Genomic DNA, 12,225 nt, shown 5'->3' with positions numbered 1-12,225 from the left:
GCTTCGTCTCATACTGCGCGGGAGATGGCAATGGTCAACCCTCCTGAATTCTACCAAAGACAGTCACAGGGCTGCTCTGTGGGCGCCACGAGTCGACACCGACTCGACGGCACAACTTTACTTTAAGTGGGTCTACCTTGCTTTGTACTGGGAGGAGCGACTCCCACCAAACCCTCAGGGGATGAGGCCGTAGCTCAGTGGAAGAGCACCTGCTTGACATGCAGAAGGCTCCAGTCTCACTCCCTGGGATATCCAGATAGAGCTGGGGGAGACCCCTGCCTGAGACCTTGGAGAGCCGCTGCCAGTCAGTGTGGAGGATACTGAGCTGGAGGGACCAAGGGTCTGACTCAGTAGAAGGCAGCTTCCCATCTTCCCAAGAACATTAGTCCTCTTGTAGAGAGAGCGCATCAGGAGTGAGGACTATCCATTAAGTAAGGCTACTCAACCGCAGCCCCTCAGCTGTTTTGGGACTACAGCTCCCAGCATCTCCAACCACAGTGGCCAATAGTCAGGGATGATGGAAGCCGTAGGCCAATATGTGTCGGGGGGCTGAAGTCACGTTGGCCCCAGTTCCAATGGAAGACCAAGCACCTCAAGGGGGTTGCCCAAGACGTCCTACCTGTTGTATGTGGGCATTGTTGGGGCCGCTGACGAACTCTTCTAGCTCCGAAAGCCTGTTTGTTTTCGCCAGCGCAAAAATAAGTTCCGTCTCGACATAGGATTCTCTGGCCTTTTTCCGAGCCATCTGCAAAAATTTAACTAGGTCCTCCCAGTTATCTTGGGGTGGGGAGGGAAAGAGAGAGAGAGAGAAAGAAAAGGAATTATATTAGTTCCTTTAGATTTATCCCAACCAGGGTTGTCCTTCGGGCATGGGAAGCAGGGTGTGCGCCCCAGGCCACTCTCTTTTAACCCCCATTAGAATTAACAGGAAGGGGCCCCCCGCACTGGCTGATTTGCCCCAAGACCTGCCAGGGCTCTCAGGATGGCCCCGATCCCAACCTTGCATATAGCAACCCTTGCAAGAACAGCTAAGGAATGGCTGCATGCAATAATATGTCCCCAACCCTGAGCAACATGGACACTTTATATATACAGACAAGCTCATTACAAGCAGCGATTTCTTGCACGATTTTGCAGAACACTTGAACACCACAGTGCTATGCTTTAAAAAACAAACAAACTGGCAAGTTCAGAAGTGTTTGACTGGGCAGGATTGCTGCATGGAGGACTTAAAACAGGTTCATCCCCGACAAAAGATCTTCAAGAACATCCCCCGAGATCCCTACTGATTAGACAGAGATTTGAGTCCGCACGTTTCCCCAAGTTCCACTAAGCCGAAGGAGGAGTCTTCTGGCCTACCATTTCTGTTGGCTGCCTGGACGACCTCCATGTAGGCAGAGGGATCGTCCGCCTTGATGTAAGAATCTATGGCTTCCTTCACCAAGTCCTTCTGGAGCTGCGCCCTGGCCAGCTGGCTCCAGACAGCAGGCTCGTTGCATCTCTCCGCAAACTCGTACGCACGGTCCAGGTTGCCAATGTGCTCGATCAGAACCTGGGAAGGGGAGGAAACCAAGTTCTCTACTGGACATTCTATTGAGGCTGCAATTTTTAAAGGGAAGTCAAGAGGGGGGTGGGGATCCTTGTACGGACGTGAGAACCTGCTGAGCAGTGAAAGTCTTTGCAGGCACACAACCCGCGAGCGACGGCTCACCTGAATTGCAGAAGTATTAACGTCAAATTTCCTAAAGATAGCAAAGGCTTCTTCATAGAGCTCGTTGCTGATCGCAATGTTGGCAATATCCGGAGCGTCATAGTTGTCTAGACGGTTGATGTACTCCATCACGCGGGTACGGTCCGCCTTAATGGCCGTCAAGATCAGCAGGTTCTGAAGATTCCTTTGAAGGCAGCAAGGATAATGCTAGAAACTTCTAACAAGTTTTTTTTACAAGAGTCGTTTGTAACTATGCTCCCCCGCCCACCCCCGCTTTAAAAAAGAGTTAGCAGTGTGGGAAAGTGTGCCGTCAAGTCAATTTCAACTCCTGGCACCCACAGAGCCCTGTAGTTTTCTTTTGGTCGAATACAGGAGGGGTTGACCATTGCCTCCTCCTGTGCAGTATGAGATGATGCCTTTCAGCATCTACCTAGATCAGGGATTCTCAAACTTGGGTCCTCAGGTGTTCTTGGACTTCAACTCCCATAATCCCCAGCCTCAGTGGCCTTTGGTTGGGGATTATGGGAGTTGAAGTCCAATAACACCTGAGGACCCAAGTTTGAGAATCACTGACCTAGATCAATGCTGCCTGATATAGTACCAGTGGGGAATCAAACGAGCAACCTTCTGCTTCTTGGTCAAGTATTTCCCCGCTGTGCCACTTAAGGTGGTAGTACTAGCTTATTCGAGATGATGATGGTTTTGTTTTTCACACACACCACCTTCGTTTCAGCTTCAAGACCACAGAAGTATGCTCAGTTCTGAACAGAATAAGAGGGTCTCATTCTGGAGGTTTAACACACGTTTGTTCTCCAGAAGAACCAACAGACATTTGACTTTGCTCAAATACGGGAAGTGAAAAGCAAGATGGGGTCATTTTCCGTGCACCGTTCACCGCACAGAACGCCGCTTCCCTACCTGTGCTCGCTGAAGACAGAGTTATCCAGAACAATCTTTTCCAGCAATTCGATGAGCTCGTTGGGCAGGTCAGCAGTCATGAAAGCTTTGACCGTCACAGACACTTCCTCTGGATCCTGGGTCTCCGATAACGCCGTTTGGACAACCTGGTGGTTGAGGAACTATGTTTGAGTGGGGTTTACTTGTTGTTTTTTTGGGGGGAGCAGGTGAAAGTGGCACAACCTCAATGTCTCAAAGTCAGTTTTGTATTCTGGAAGGCACAAGAGCTGAAGAAGGTTTGCTTGGGAAAGCCCAAGATGAGCTGCTGGTTTACTAGATCAGGGATTCTCAACCTTGGGTCCCCAGATGTTATTGGACTTCAACTCCCATAATCCCCAACCAAAGGCTACTGTGGCTGGGGATTATGGTAGTTGAAGTCCAACAACATCTGGGAACCCAAGGTTGAGAATCCCCGTACTAGATGGTTTGATTCAGCCATATGTGGAATTATGTTAACAAATGCCACAAACACCTTATCACCGGAAGCAAGGGGAATAAAAAGGTTGCCAGGCTGAGCAATTTGGAGCATGAAATTAGCATGGCCTAGGATTAGGCCACACTAAATCTTAGAAAAGTAATTTTGAGGGGGATGCACAAAGACCTCTGGTAGTGACGTTTCACTCAGGAAAGAAGTCTTGCTAACACAGATAATAGGCTTAGCAATTAAGTTGGAATTCTTAGTCAGATCAATGTTTTTATATTTTAGCTTGTATTTTAATTGTGTATTTTTATAGTCTTGTTTTACTCTTTGTGTAAGCCGCCTTGGGATTGTTTTAGTGAGAGGCGGTATATAAATTTAAGAATATAATAATAAAATTGTTTGGGGGTTTTCTAACATGTGGATGGTCAAATCTACCTGATCGATGAGCGGTCTCCTGAATGGATTGTTTTCCTCTAGAACGTTTACCCACAGTTCGGGATCTTTCCGGCGTACCAGATAGCGAGCTTCACTCTTGAACAAGGAGTTTTCATTGCAAACCTGAGGGGGAGAGGAAAGCCACAAGAGGTTGCTTTTAGGCTACGTTTCTAGCAAGCATACAGTCCAGGAGTTCTCCAGGGAACATAGTGTGTTCTTTGCACTGCAGGCGGGCGGGAGGCTGGCTGTGGTGAGAAATCACCTTCCCAGGAACTGAACTGTAGGAGGCTTCTCTGTCATTATTGGAGTTCTCATTAAGCTATCATTTAAAATATTTATATCCTGCCCCCCAGCAGAATACTGCTCAGGGTAGCTCACAACAACAGCCAAAAAGGGGGCGGGGAAGCCATACGACCTCACAACAAGGCAGGAAGAGATCATGCTAAATAGATCCACTTGAACTGGCTCAGTTAAAAACCCATCAGATGCAGGCTGCAGTAAGACAATAAAAAAGCCTCTCTAAACAAATGATTTCAGATTCAGAAACTCCAAGGGAGGGCACAGTGGGAGGGCCTTCAGTGGAGTTCCCCAGGACAGTCCCCAAAGCAGATTCTGAGTATAGTTTTGCTCACTTAGGCCACAATCCTATGTTTACCTACTTGGGAGCAGGGCAATCATACTGGGATTTACTTCTGGGTCATCCAATACACCTGCCTTAAGGGGGGCAGCAGGGAAATGCTTGAGTTAACAAGCAGAAGGTGGCCGGTTCGAATCCCCGCTGGTACTATATCGGGCAGCAGCAACATAGGAAGATGCTGAAAGGCATCATCTCATGCTGCACGGGAGGAGGCAATGGTCAACCCCTCCTGTATTCTACCAAAGACAACCACTGGGCTCTGTGGGCGCCAGGAGTCGAAACCAACTCGACGGCACACTTCACCTTTACCATCCAATGCATAGGCCTGCGCTACATATGCGTTGCTGCTGCAATTTCTGCTTTAGTGGGAAATTGTTTGCATGTTTGGGGAGGGACCCTCACCTTTATGAGCTCGAGATCACACTGCCCCCTCTCATAAGCAACGCAGGCCAAGTGGGGGTCCCGCTTTTCGCAGTATTTCCCCACGACGCGGCTGTCATAGAAGGGGTTTTCCCGCAGGAAGCGCTCGGGGTTGTTGTTGCTGTCAATGTAGATTTTCGCCAGCGCGTTGTGGGTTGCTGGTTCCTCACAGCCTTCGTGGATTCGGGACTCCAGCCACGGCAGTAACAGCTTGAGCCTTGAAGGGGGGAAAAAACGCTTCTTAAGTGGACTTGCGATTTGTTCGCTTCCCCAGAGCCAAGACCCACCTTGAACTGGCCTTGTAGCACAGGGCTGGGCAATTCTGGCTCTCGCCAGCTGTCTTTGGACCACAACTCCCATCATGCCCAGCCAAAGTGGCCAACGATCAGAGCGAGTGGGGATTGTAGTCCAAGAGCTGAGGGCCGATGATGTGCACCCTGCCCTGTAGAGCAGTCCCCCGGAGAGCTGAATGGCTGGACGGGGAATCTGAACTCTGATCTCCCCTGCAGTCCTAATCCAACACTAACCACTTACACATGCTGGTGCTCAAGGCTCAAGAGGATTGTATGGTGCTCCAAGGTCCAAACGGACGCATTTTTACAGAACGGGTTTTAGATCTCTATCATCCCGTGGGTGGGAGGGACATCTTGGAAGGTTTGGAAGCAAAACCAAATCCAGAACCAGAAGCTTGGTCTTGGCTCGCATCTGCTCTTACCGGTTTCTTTTCTCTACTTCAGCTACCAACTCATCCGTCGAGAACTGGCCTCTCACCACCATGATCAAGTTCTTGATGACGTCTTCGGAACAGTCCACATCCAGAAGCCCTCCAACCACTGCGGGAATACGGCTTGGGTTTACCTAGAACAGATCAGAGAGGAGAGCTGGTCTTGTGGCAGCAAGCATGACTTGTCCCCCTAGCTAAGCAGGGTCTGCCCTGGTTGCATCTGAATGGGAGGCTTGATGTGTGAGCACTGGAAGAGATTCCCCTTAGGGGATGGAGCCGCTCTGGGAAGAGCAGAAGGTTCCAAGTTCCCTCCCTGGCAGCATCTCCAAGATCGGGCTGAGAGAGATTCCTGCCTGCAACCTTGGAGAAGCCGCTGCCAGTCTGTGAAGACAATACTGAGCTAGATAGACCAATGGTCAGTATATGGCAAGCGAGATGGGCCAATGGTCTGGCTCAGTAGGAGGCCGCTTCCTCGGTTCCTAAAACTGCTCACTGAGCTTTGCGATTTACCTTTTGGACGTAGATCTCAATGTATTTCTGTAGGTTGTTGCGGTACAGATAGAGAACGAGGTCATGGACAAAGTCAAATCGGTCGCAGACAATGATGAGGGGAAGCTGGTCTGTGAGCTTGGCTTCCTGCAGAAGTGGCACAGAGAACGGTTATGGCCAAGGAGGGAAGCATAGGACCAACGAGAAGCCTAAGAGGTTGCTAGTGACCGTCTAATGCAGGCCTGCTCAACTTCGGCCCTCCTGCAGATGTCGGCCTACATCTCCCACAATCCCTATTGGCCACTGTGGCGGGGGATCAGGGGAGTTGTCGTCCAAAAACAGCTGGGGGGCGGGGTCTAAGTTGGGCAGGCCTGGTCCAGTGCTAAGACAGCTTGAGAAGCCAGTCCCTTTGACTGCCATGCGGCTTGCTTCTGATGTTGTGGTCCCTTTGTCGGCAGGTAAGTACCACTATTACTACAACAAATATTTATATATACCACTTTTCAACAAGCTTTCCCTAAGTGGACAGCTTGTTTTATTTAACTGTTTTTATTCCGTTGTTTTGTCACAGCATGCATGGAGTTTTCCCCTTTACAAAGCAAGGTCCGTCTAGGCTGGCATTGGAATGGGAGAATACACGTGAGCACTGGAAGGTATTCCCCTTAGGGGATGGGGCCATAGCTGAGTGCCAGATCATCTGCTTTACATGCAGAAGGTCCCAGCTTAATGGTGCCTTATAGTGATCCCCCCTCCCCATAAGCCTCACAGCTGGCCAGCCACGGCTGAAAGCAACCATGGTTGACTGACGCCCGCTCTCTTAACCTGGTTTTAGAGGAGGGGTTTGCTGCTGTGACCGCCTGATCCAGGCGACCCATACGCACATGCAAAACCAGGCTGGGCTTCCTTTAGCCTGGTTTTGCACACACGTTGGATGATCTCCTGTGTCTTTTACTGGCCGGTCTCAGTTGCAAACGCCAACACCTGACCCAAGCCTGCATCCCTTCCGCCCCCACCAATTTAATATTCGTTCTTATTGCTTTGTCATTAGGCGGTTGTAACCCACCCATCCTCGCTCCAACACAGGGAGAAGAGGCTACCACACTCTCCTTCAGTTAAGCTAGCTGGGCACCAAAAGGGAACGTTACCTTCAGGAAGTTCTTCACCCGTTCGGGATTGTAACAGTTGCTCTCCCGGCAAATCCTTTCGACTTCTTTGATCTGGCCTGTCTTGCAGGCGGCTTGGATATATTTGAAGTGGACATCTGGGTCCTGGCTGAAGTTGACAATCGAGCCCAAGAAATAGAACAGCCCTGGTGGGGAGTAAGAGAGAAAAAACCAATTGCTGGAATGGGCACACACAAACACACACTTTGCCCTATAGTTACAGGACGAGTCGAAATGAGGAGTTCAATCTGATCAGTTCAGAGCTACTGTGGCTTTTTTGTTCTAAACAAATTAGGACAGCTTCAACAAGTATGGCAAAATAATCCAGGCGCCAGGCCCATACATTTCGGCCATCAGCACCATCAAGGGACTAATGCTCAGCGATCTTTGGCAATATCTACCTCCCTGGAGATGGAAAACAGGAGATCACCTTGTTGCCCTTACAGTTTTGTGTGCTACCACCCCTTCCTTATCCCTACCCACAAACCATCAGGGCAAAACTGCCCAAAGCTTACGTCTCTGGGTGGTTTACAACACACACACAAACGCATTAGTTAAAACAAGTAAACGGAGAAATTAAAACACTGGTTAAAATAAGTGACAGCAAAAGGGTCACGCTTAACCATCTTTTTGACCACGTCTTTGGCAGGCGCAATCCACACACTCTCAAACCTCTCTTCATCGCTTTACAGGCCAGAAGGCATTACACCGAGAACAGAAACCCATCTTCGTCCCTCATTTTGCCTCTCCTGGGCTTGCACAGATTACTGCTCCTGTATCCGCAGACATTCTGGACTCCTCGGTAAAAGGTTGTGGCAGGCAAGCCCATCTCCACTTCCCAGACTTACCTTCATAACTTTTGAAAGATTCGAAGAGCTCCACGAGAGACTGGGTACCCAGCTGCTCGTGGTACTTGGAAGCCACTTGGACACAGAGCTGCAGGTTCTGCCGGATATTGGCCGACAGCATGGCGCGGAGGCACTCAACAGAATCTTCCACCGAGAGGGAGCCGAAGAAGTTCACAAGCCACTAAGAGAACACACAGACACAGCTTTGGCGGGTCAAGTACAAGAATCAAACGTGTTAGCTGCGCAACATTACAGGGCTCAACTCAGATACAGGCAGGGATGTAGAAGAGAGCATTTCATTTAGGAGAGGAGAGCTGGTCTGGTGGGAGCAAGCCTGACTGGTCCCCTTAGCTAAGCAGGGTCTGCCCTGGTTGCATATGAATGGGAGACTAGAAGTCTGTATGGGAGAAGTCTGTATGACTAGAAGCCTCCCACCCACATATAAGCATCAGCATCTCGTCTTACCTCTGGATTTAAGAGATGGGTGTGAACAACGGCACGTTTGATGTCATAGAGATCGGTGTAGTGTTCCAAGGCTCTCTGCAACAAGCCTGCCTTTTCACAGAGCTGGGCAATATGGGCACGATCATAGTGTGTGAACATCTGATTGCCCAGGATAGCATCTGCAACCTAGAGGAAGTTACCAAAAAGGGCATAGTAGACCGATGAACGAAGCAGGTTTAGTGCTCTTAAAATTGGGCCTATCTAGATCTGTATCTTTCTCTTAAATGTGCCCATCGCTCATCCCAAGCATGGCAGCTCTCACGAGAGTTCGCGAGCAGCTGCCGGAGAGCGGAGGGGGACGGGCAGATGGCGGCCAAGCTGGCCAGTGGGTGGGGAGGGAAAAAGGTGGCCAGGCCAGCCGGCCGGGAGGGAAAGGGCCGCTGGAGGGTGGTGAGAGAAGGCAGACTGGGAGGGGGAGAATGGGCTGGGGCTGGAGACGAAATGAAGATGGGGAGAGACAGGGAGAAATAGGGGCGCAGATGCTCTGTGTCGGATCAGCTAGTTTCTCTTCATCTTTACGACTGACAAGGAGTGCTATTTCATACAGCAGAGTCTGCCGAATTCTGTCACACGGTGTGGCGACGGCCACCTTCTTGAGAGGCTTCAAATGGGGCTCTGATGAATTCATGGAGGGAGGATCGTCTAGCAGAGGGATGCTCAACGTGGGACCCCCAGATGTCGCTGGACTACAACTCCCATAATCCCCAAGCAAAAGCCATTGCAGCTGAGGATTCTGGGAGTTCAACATCTGGTGACCCAAGGTTGAGAACCCCCTGCTCTAGCAGACTATCCATCTAGTCTGGACAGCTATAGGCTATCTCCAGGCTCAGAAGCAGGAAGCCCCTGAATACCAGCGGCAAGGAAGCAACAGCAGGAGAGGGGGGCATGCCCATCTCTTGCCTGTGGGCCCATCTCTTGCCTGTGGGCTTTCCAGAAACATCTGGTGGGCCACAGGATCCTGGACTAGATAGGCCTTGGGCCTCATCCAGCAGGGCCCTTCTCATGTCCATCTGTATTCTCGCATGCCTTTTCAACAATGCATAAGTTGTGTTCCCCTAAGGAAGGGAACGGAGAACCAACAGGCAAGGGAAGACATTACCTGTGGCGCATGAATGAGGTTCATCTCAAGCAGACGGGTCTGAAGGTGGCCTTCGGCAGGACGGTTGTTTTTCAGAGCATCCAACAAGAAAGAAGTGCACTGCTGGATCAAGCTGTTTTCCATAAACACGTCTACGATCTACACAGGTAGGAATCAACATATGTTCAGACACGCAAGCTATTGCCAGGTGATGTGCTACAAGACTGTGTTTCTGAGTGTGTGTCGAGACTTCTTGTTGCGGTTTGCATTTTGTTTAAGAACTTGCACAACTACATTTGTCTTAGCAGGCATAAATCAGAGTCTCAGTTCTGGAGAAGGAGATCCCGTATTGTCCCCTCCGAGTGCAGAAAAACATCTTTCCCAACACATTCGAATGCCCATTTATTGCAGTCTAAACGTCGAGGGATTTAAGGCGAGTTCACTCAGTTCTATTAGCTTTCCTCTGGAATGAATGGCTGTACTTAACAGGGTGAAGCACTCAAAAGAGCCCTGCAACATGGAGGTCTGGAGAGGTGACTTGTGTCTATTAGCTTTAGTGGTGTAGAGGCAAGGATTTTACACAGCCCGGCCATCGATCAGCTAATTCGCTTCGTAATTGCTTCTGTAGAAGGCGGGTCAACAGATGCCTTGGCCGAAAACCGGTAACTGACCGAGTCATTTGATCCACAGGAGGCACCCACTGAAGTGCCCACAGAGCTCATCATCATCCCCCCATCGGCAGGGGTGTAGCTGGGGTGTGTGTGTGCCCACCCCTCTCCCTGGTGGCCCCTCAGAGGGAAGGAGATAGTGAAGAACATAGGGAGCGGTGGAGCTGGGGGTGGGCTGGGGTTCTTTGAACCCATCTGCTCAATTATAACTATGCCCAACAGGACCATGCGACTCCAGCTTCCGGAAATCCTATGCTAAAGCCAAAGTTTGGTTTCCGTTTACCTGATTGATGTTTGCCAGTGGCTCTTCATCCTGCACCAACATCTGAGCAAACTGCAGGCCCTGGTCGGGGCTGACCCGCATGACACTTCTCAACAGGAACACCCAGTCTGGTGTGTAGCCAACCTAAAAGCCGCACGTTCAGAAGTTAGTTGGCTTGAACCATTTGTGGTTAAGCCAAGTGGGGGGAGGGGAGGGGAAGGAGATACACATACATACACACACACACACACACACACCCCAAACTATTTCTGCACTTTCGCTACTAACCAAAATCAGGTCTTGGTATTTTCAGGTAAGACGACTCCCCCCTCTAGCTCAAGTCAGGGTTCTACATGACCAAGTTTATACTTCTTGGGGCCAATTCTGAAGCTCTGAGCTTATGAAGGTGCTACAAGAATAATCAATTGCTTCCGGGGACAGGCAAGAGAAGGGAAGGGAAGGGAAGCATCTGCCTTTTAGGTTAAAATGCATACCAACGTAAGGCTCAGATCTGAGCCATGGGGGCTTTTTTTTTTGCTGGCCCCCAGGTAGGGCTATCCTGCAGCAACAGCCGGAGCCATGCAGAGCGCTTGGCTTGCACTGCCGATGAGCAGCAGCAGCTCAGTGCAGTCGGGCGCTTGAGGCCAGGCGAGATGCTTGTGGCAGCCATCGACTGAGCAGCCAGCCCGCTGCAGTGGTGGATGGAGCAGGCAGGCACAGCCAGAGAGCACCCCAGGAAGGCAGAGGAAGGGCAACCCTTTTGATCGGCTCCATCCTCTCCAGAAGCTGCCCTCCTCGGCATGCTTACTTGGAAATACTTCCCACAGTGCACCCAGCAGGGCTTAGAGCCAAGCAAGCATGCCTTGGATTGCAGCGATGATTTAGGGAGGAGAGGACTTGGTCTTTGTTTGGGGCTGGCATGTATTGCCAGGTGCCACTTGTGGGGAAGAGGGCTGGTCCTGTGGTAGCAAGCATGAATGGTCCCCTTTGCTAAGCATGGCACACCCTGGTTGGCATTTGAATGGGAGACAACATGTAAAAACTGTAAGATATTCCCCTTAAGGGATGGGGCTGCTGCTCTGGGAAGAGCATCTAGGTTCCAAGTTCCCTCCCTGGCAGCATCTCCAAGATAAGGCTGAGAGAGAGACTCCTGCCTGCCACCTTGGAGAAGCCGCTGCCAGTCTGGGTAGACAATCCTAAGCTAGATGGGCCGAGGGTCTGACTCAGTATATGGCAGCTTCCTATATCTTAGCAGGGGCAAGGCTCATTTTCTGGCCAGTTGTGGGTCCCTTGATGAGTGCAGGGGAGAAAAGATGATCCACAAGTAATAGTTCCTTTCATAATATTGCTAATTTGAGTGCAATAATGCACTGAAGGTTGACCTCAGCCCCAACCCGAAGTCGTGGTTGGTTTCAGCCCCCTGCTTTAGACAATATGAGCCCCTGGTGGCGCAGTGGTAAAACTGCTGCCCTGTAACCAGAAGGTTACAAGTTCGATCCTGACCAGGGGCTCAAGGTTGACTCAGCCTTCCATCCTTCCGAGGTCGGTAAAATGAGTACCCAGAATGCTGGGGGCAATATGCTAAATCATTGTAAACCGCTTAGAGAGCTCCGGCTATAAAGCGGTATATAAATGTAAGTGCTATTGCTATTGCTAATATCCAGGGCGTTCCATTTACCTGCAGAGATACTCCCCCAAGAGCCAGAATCTCGTTTCCCAGTTTTTGCCCACAGACCTAGTAGTCCAAAGATTGCATGGGTTGAGTGATTAAGGCTTCAGGTGACCACTGCAGACACACTGAGTCCTGGAATGTTAGAGGCCTTGTCTTATCTCGGCAAAGATAAGCTGTGTGCTCAAGCAACGTCGGACTCCCAAGCCAAATGTTACACAATCGCATACTTTAAGAGA

At 50.3% G+C, this 12,225-nt stretch overlaps 1 protein-coding gene across 2 annotated transcripts in view; it reads right to left on the bottom strand.

The window, feature by feature from the left end:
- The window catches only part of CLTCL1 (clathrin heavy chain like 1), a 46,006-nt gene that overhangs the window by 15,143 nt on the left and 18,638 nt on the right, over positions 1-12,225 (bottom strand). For both annotated transcript variants that reach the window (XM_053279769.1, XM_053279770.1), the window contains exons 10-22: positions 10,339-10,461; positions 9,409-9,546; positions 8,271-8,435; positions 7,806-7,986; positions 6,940-7,103; positions 5,816-5,941; positions 5,297-5,439; positions 4,564-4,798; positions 3,525-3,647; positions 2,630-2,775; positions 1,712-1,895; positions 1,360-1,552; positions 620-777 (exon numbers count right to left, since the gene is read on the bottom strand). In XM_053279769.1, the coding sequence (XP_053135744.1) occupies positions 620-777; positions 1,360-1,552; positions 1,712-1,895; positions 2,630-2,775; positions 3,525-3,647; positions 4,564-4,798; positions 5,297-5,439; positions 5,816-5,941; positions 6,940-7,103; positions 7,806-7,986; positions 8,271-8,435; positions 9,409-9,546; positions 10,339-10,461 (2,079 nt within the window). The remainder of the gene's footprint in view (positions 1-619; positions 778-1,359; positions 1,553-1,711; positions 1,896-2,629; positions 2,776-3,524; positions 3,648-4,563; positions 4,799-5,296; positions 5,440-5,815; positions 5,942-6,939; positions 7,104-7,805; positions 7,987-8,270; positions 8,436-9,408; positions 9,547-10,338; positions 10,462-12,225) is intronic.

Source organism: Hemicordylus capensis, chromosome 15 (assembly GCF_027244095.1).
Source record: "Hemicordylus capensis ecotype Gifberg chromosome 15, rHemCap1.1.pri, whole genome shotgun sequence".
Lineage (NCBI taxonomy): Eukaryota > Metazoa > Chordata > Lepidosauria > Squamata > Cordylidae > Hemicordylus > Hemicordylus capensis.
The sequence above is the reverse complement of the archived record's forward strand: the minus strand, read 5'-3'. Positions and strand labels throughout refer to the sequence as shown.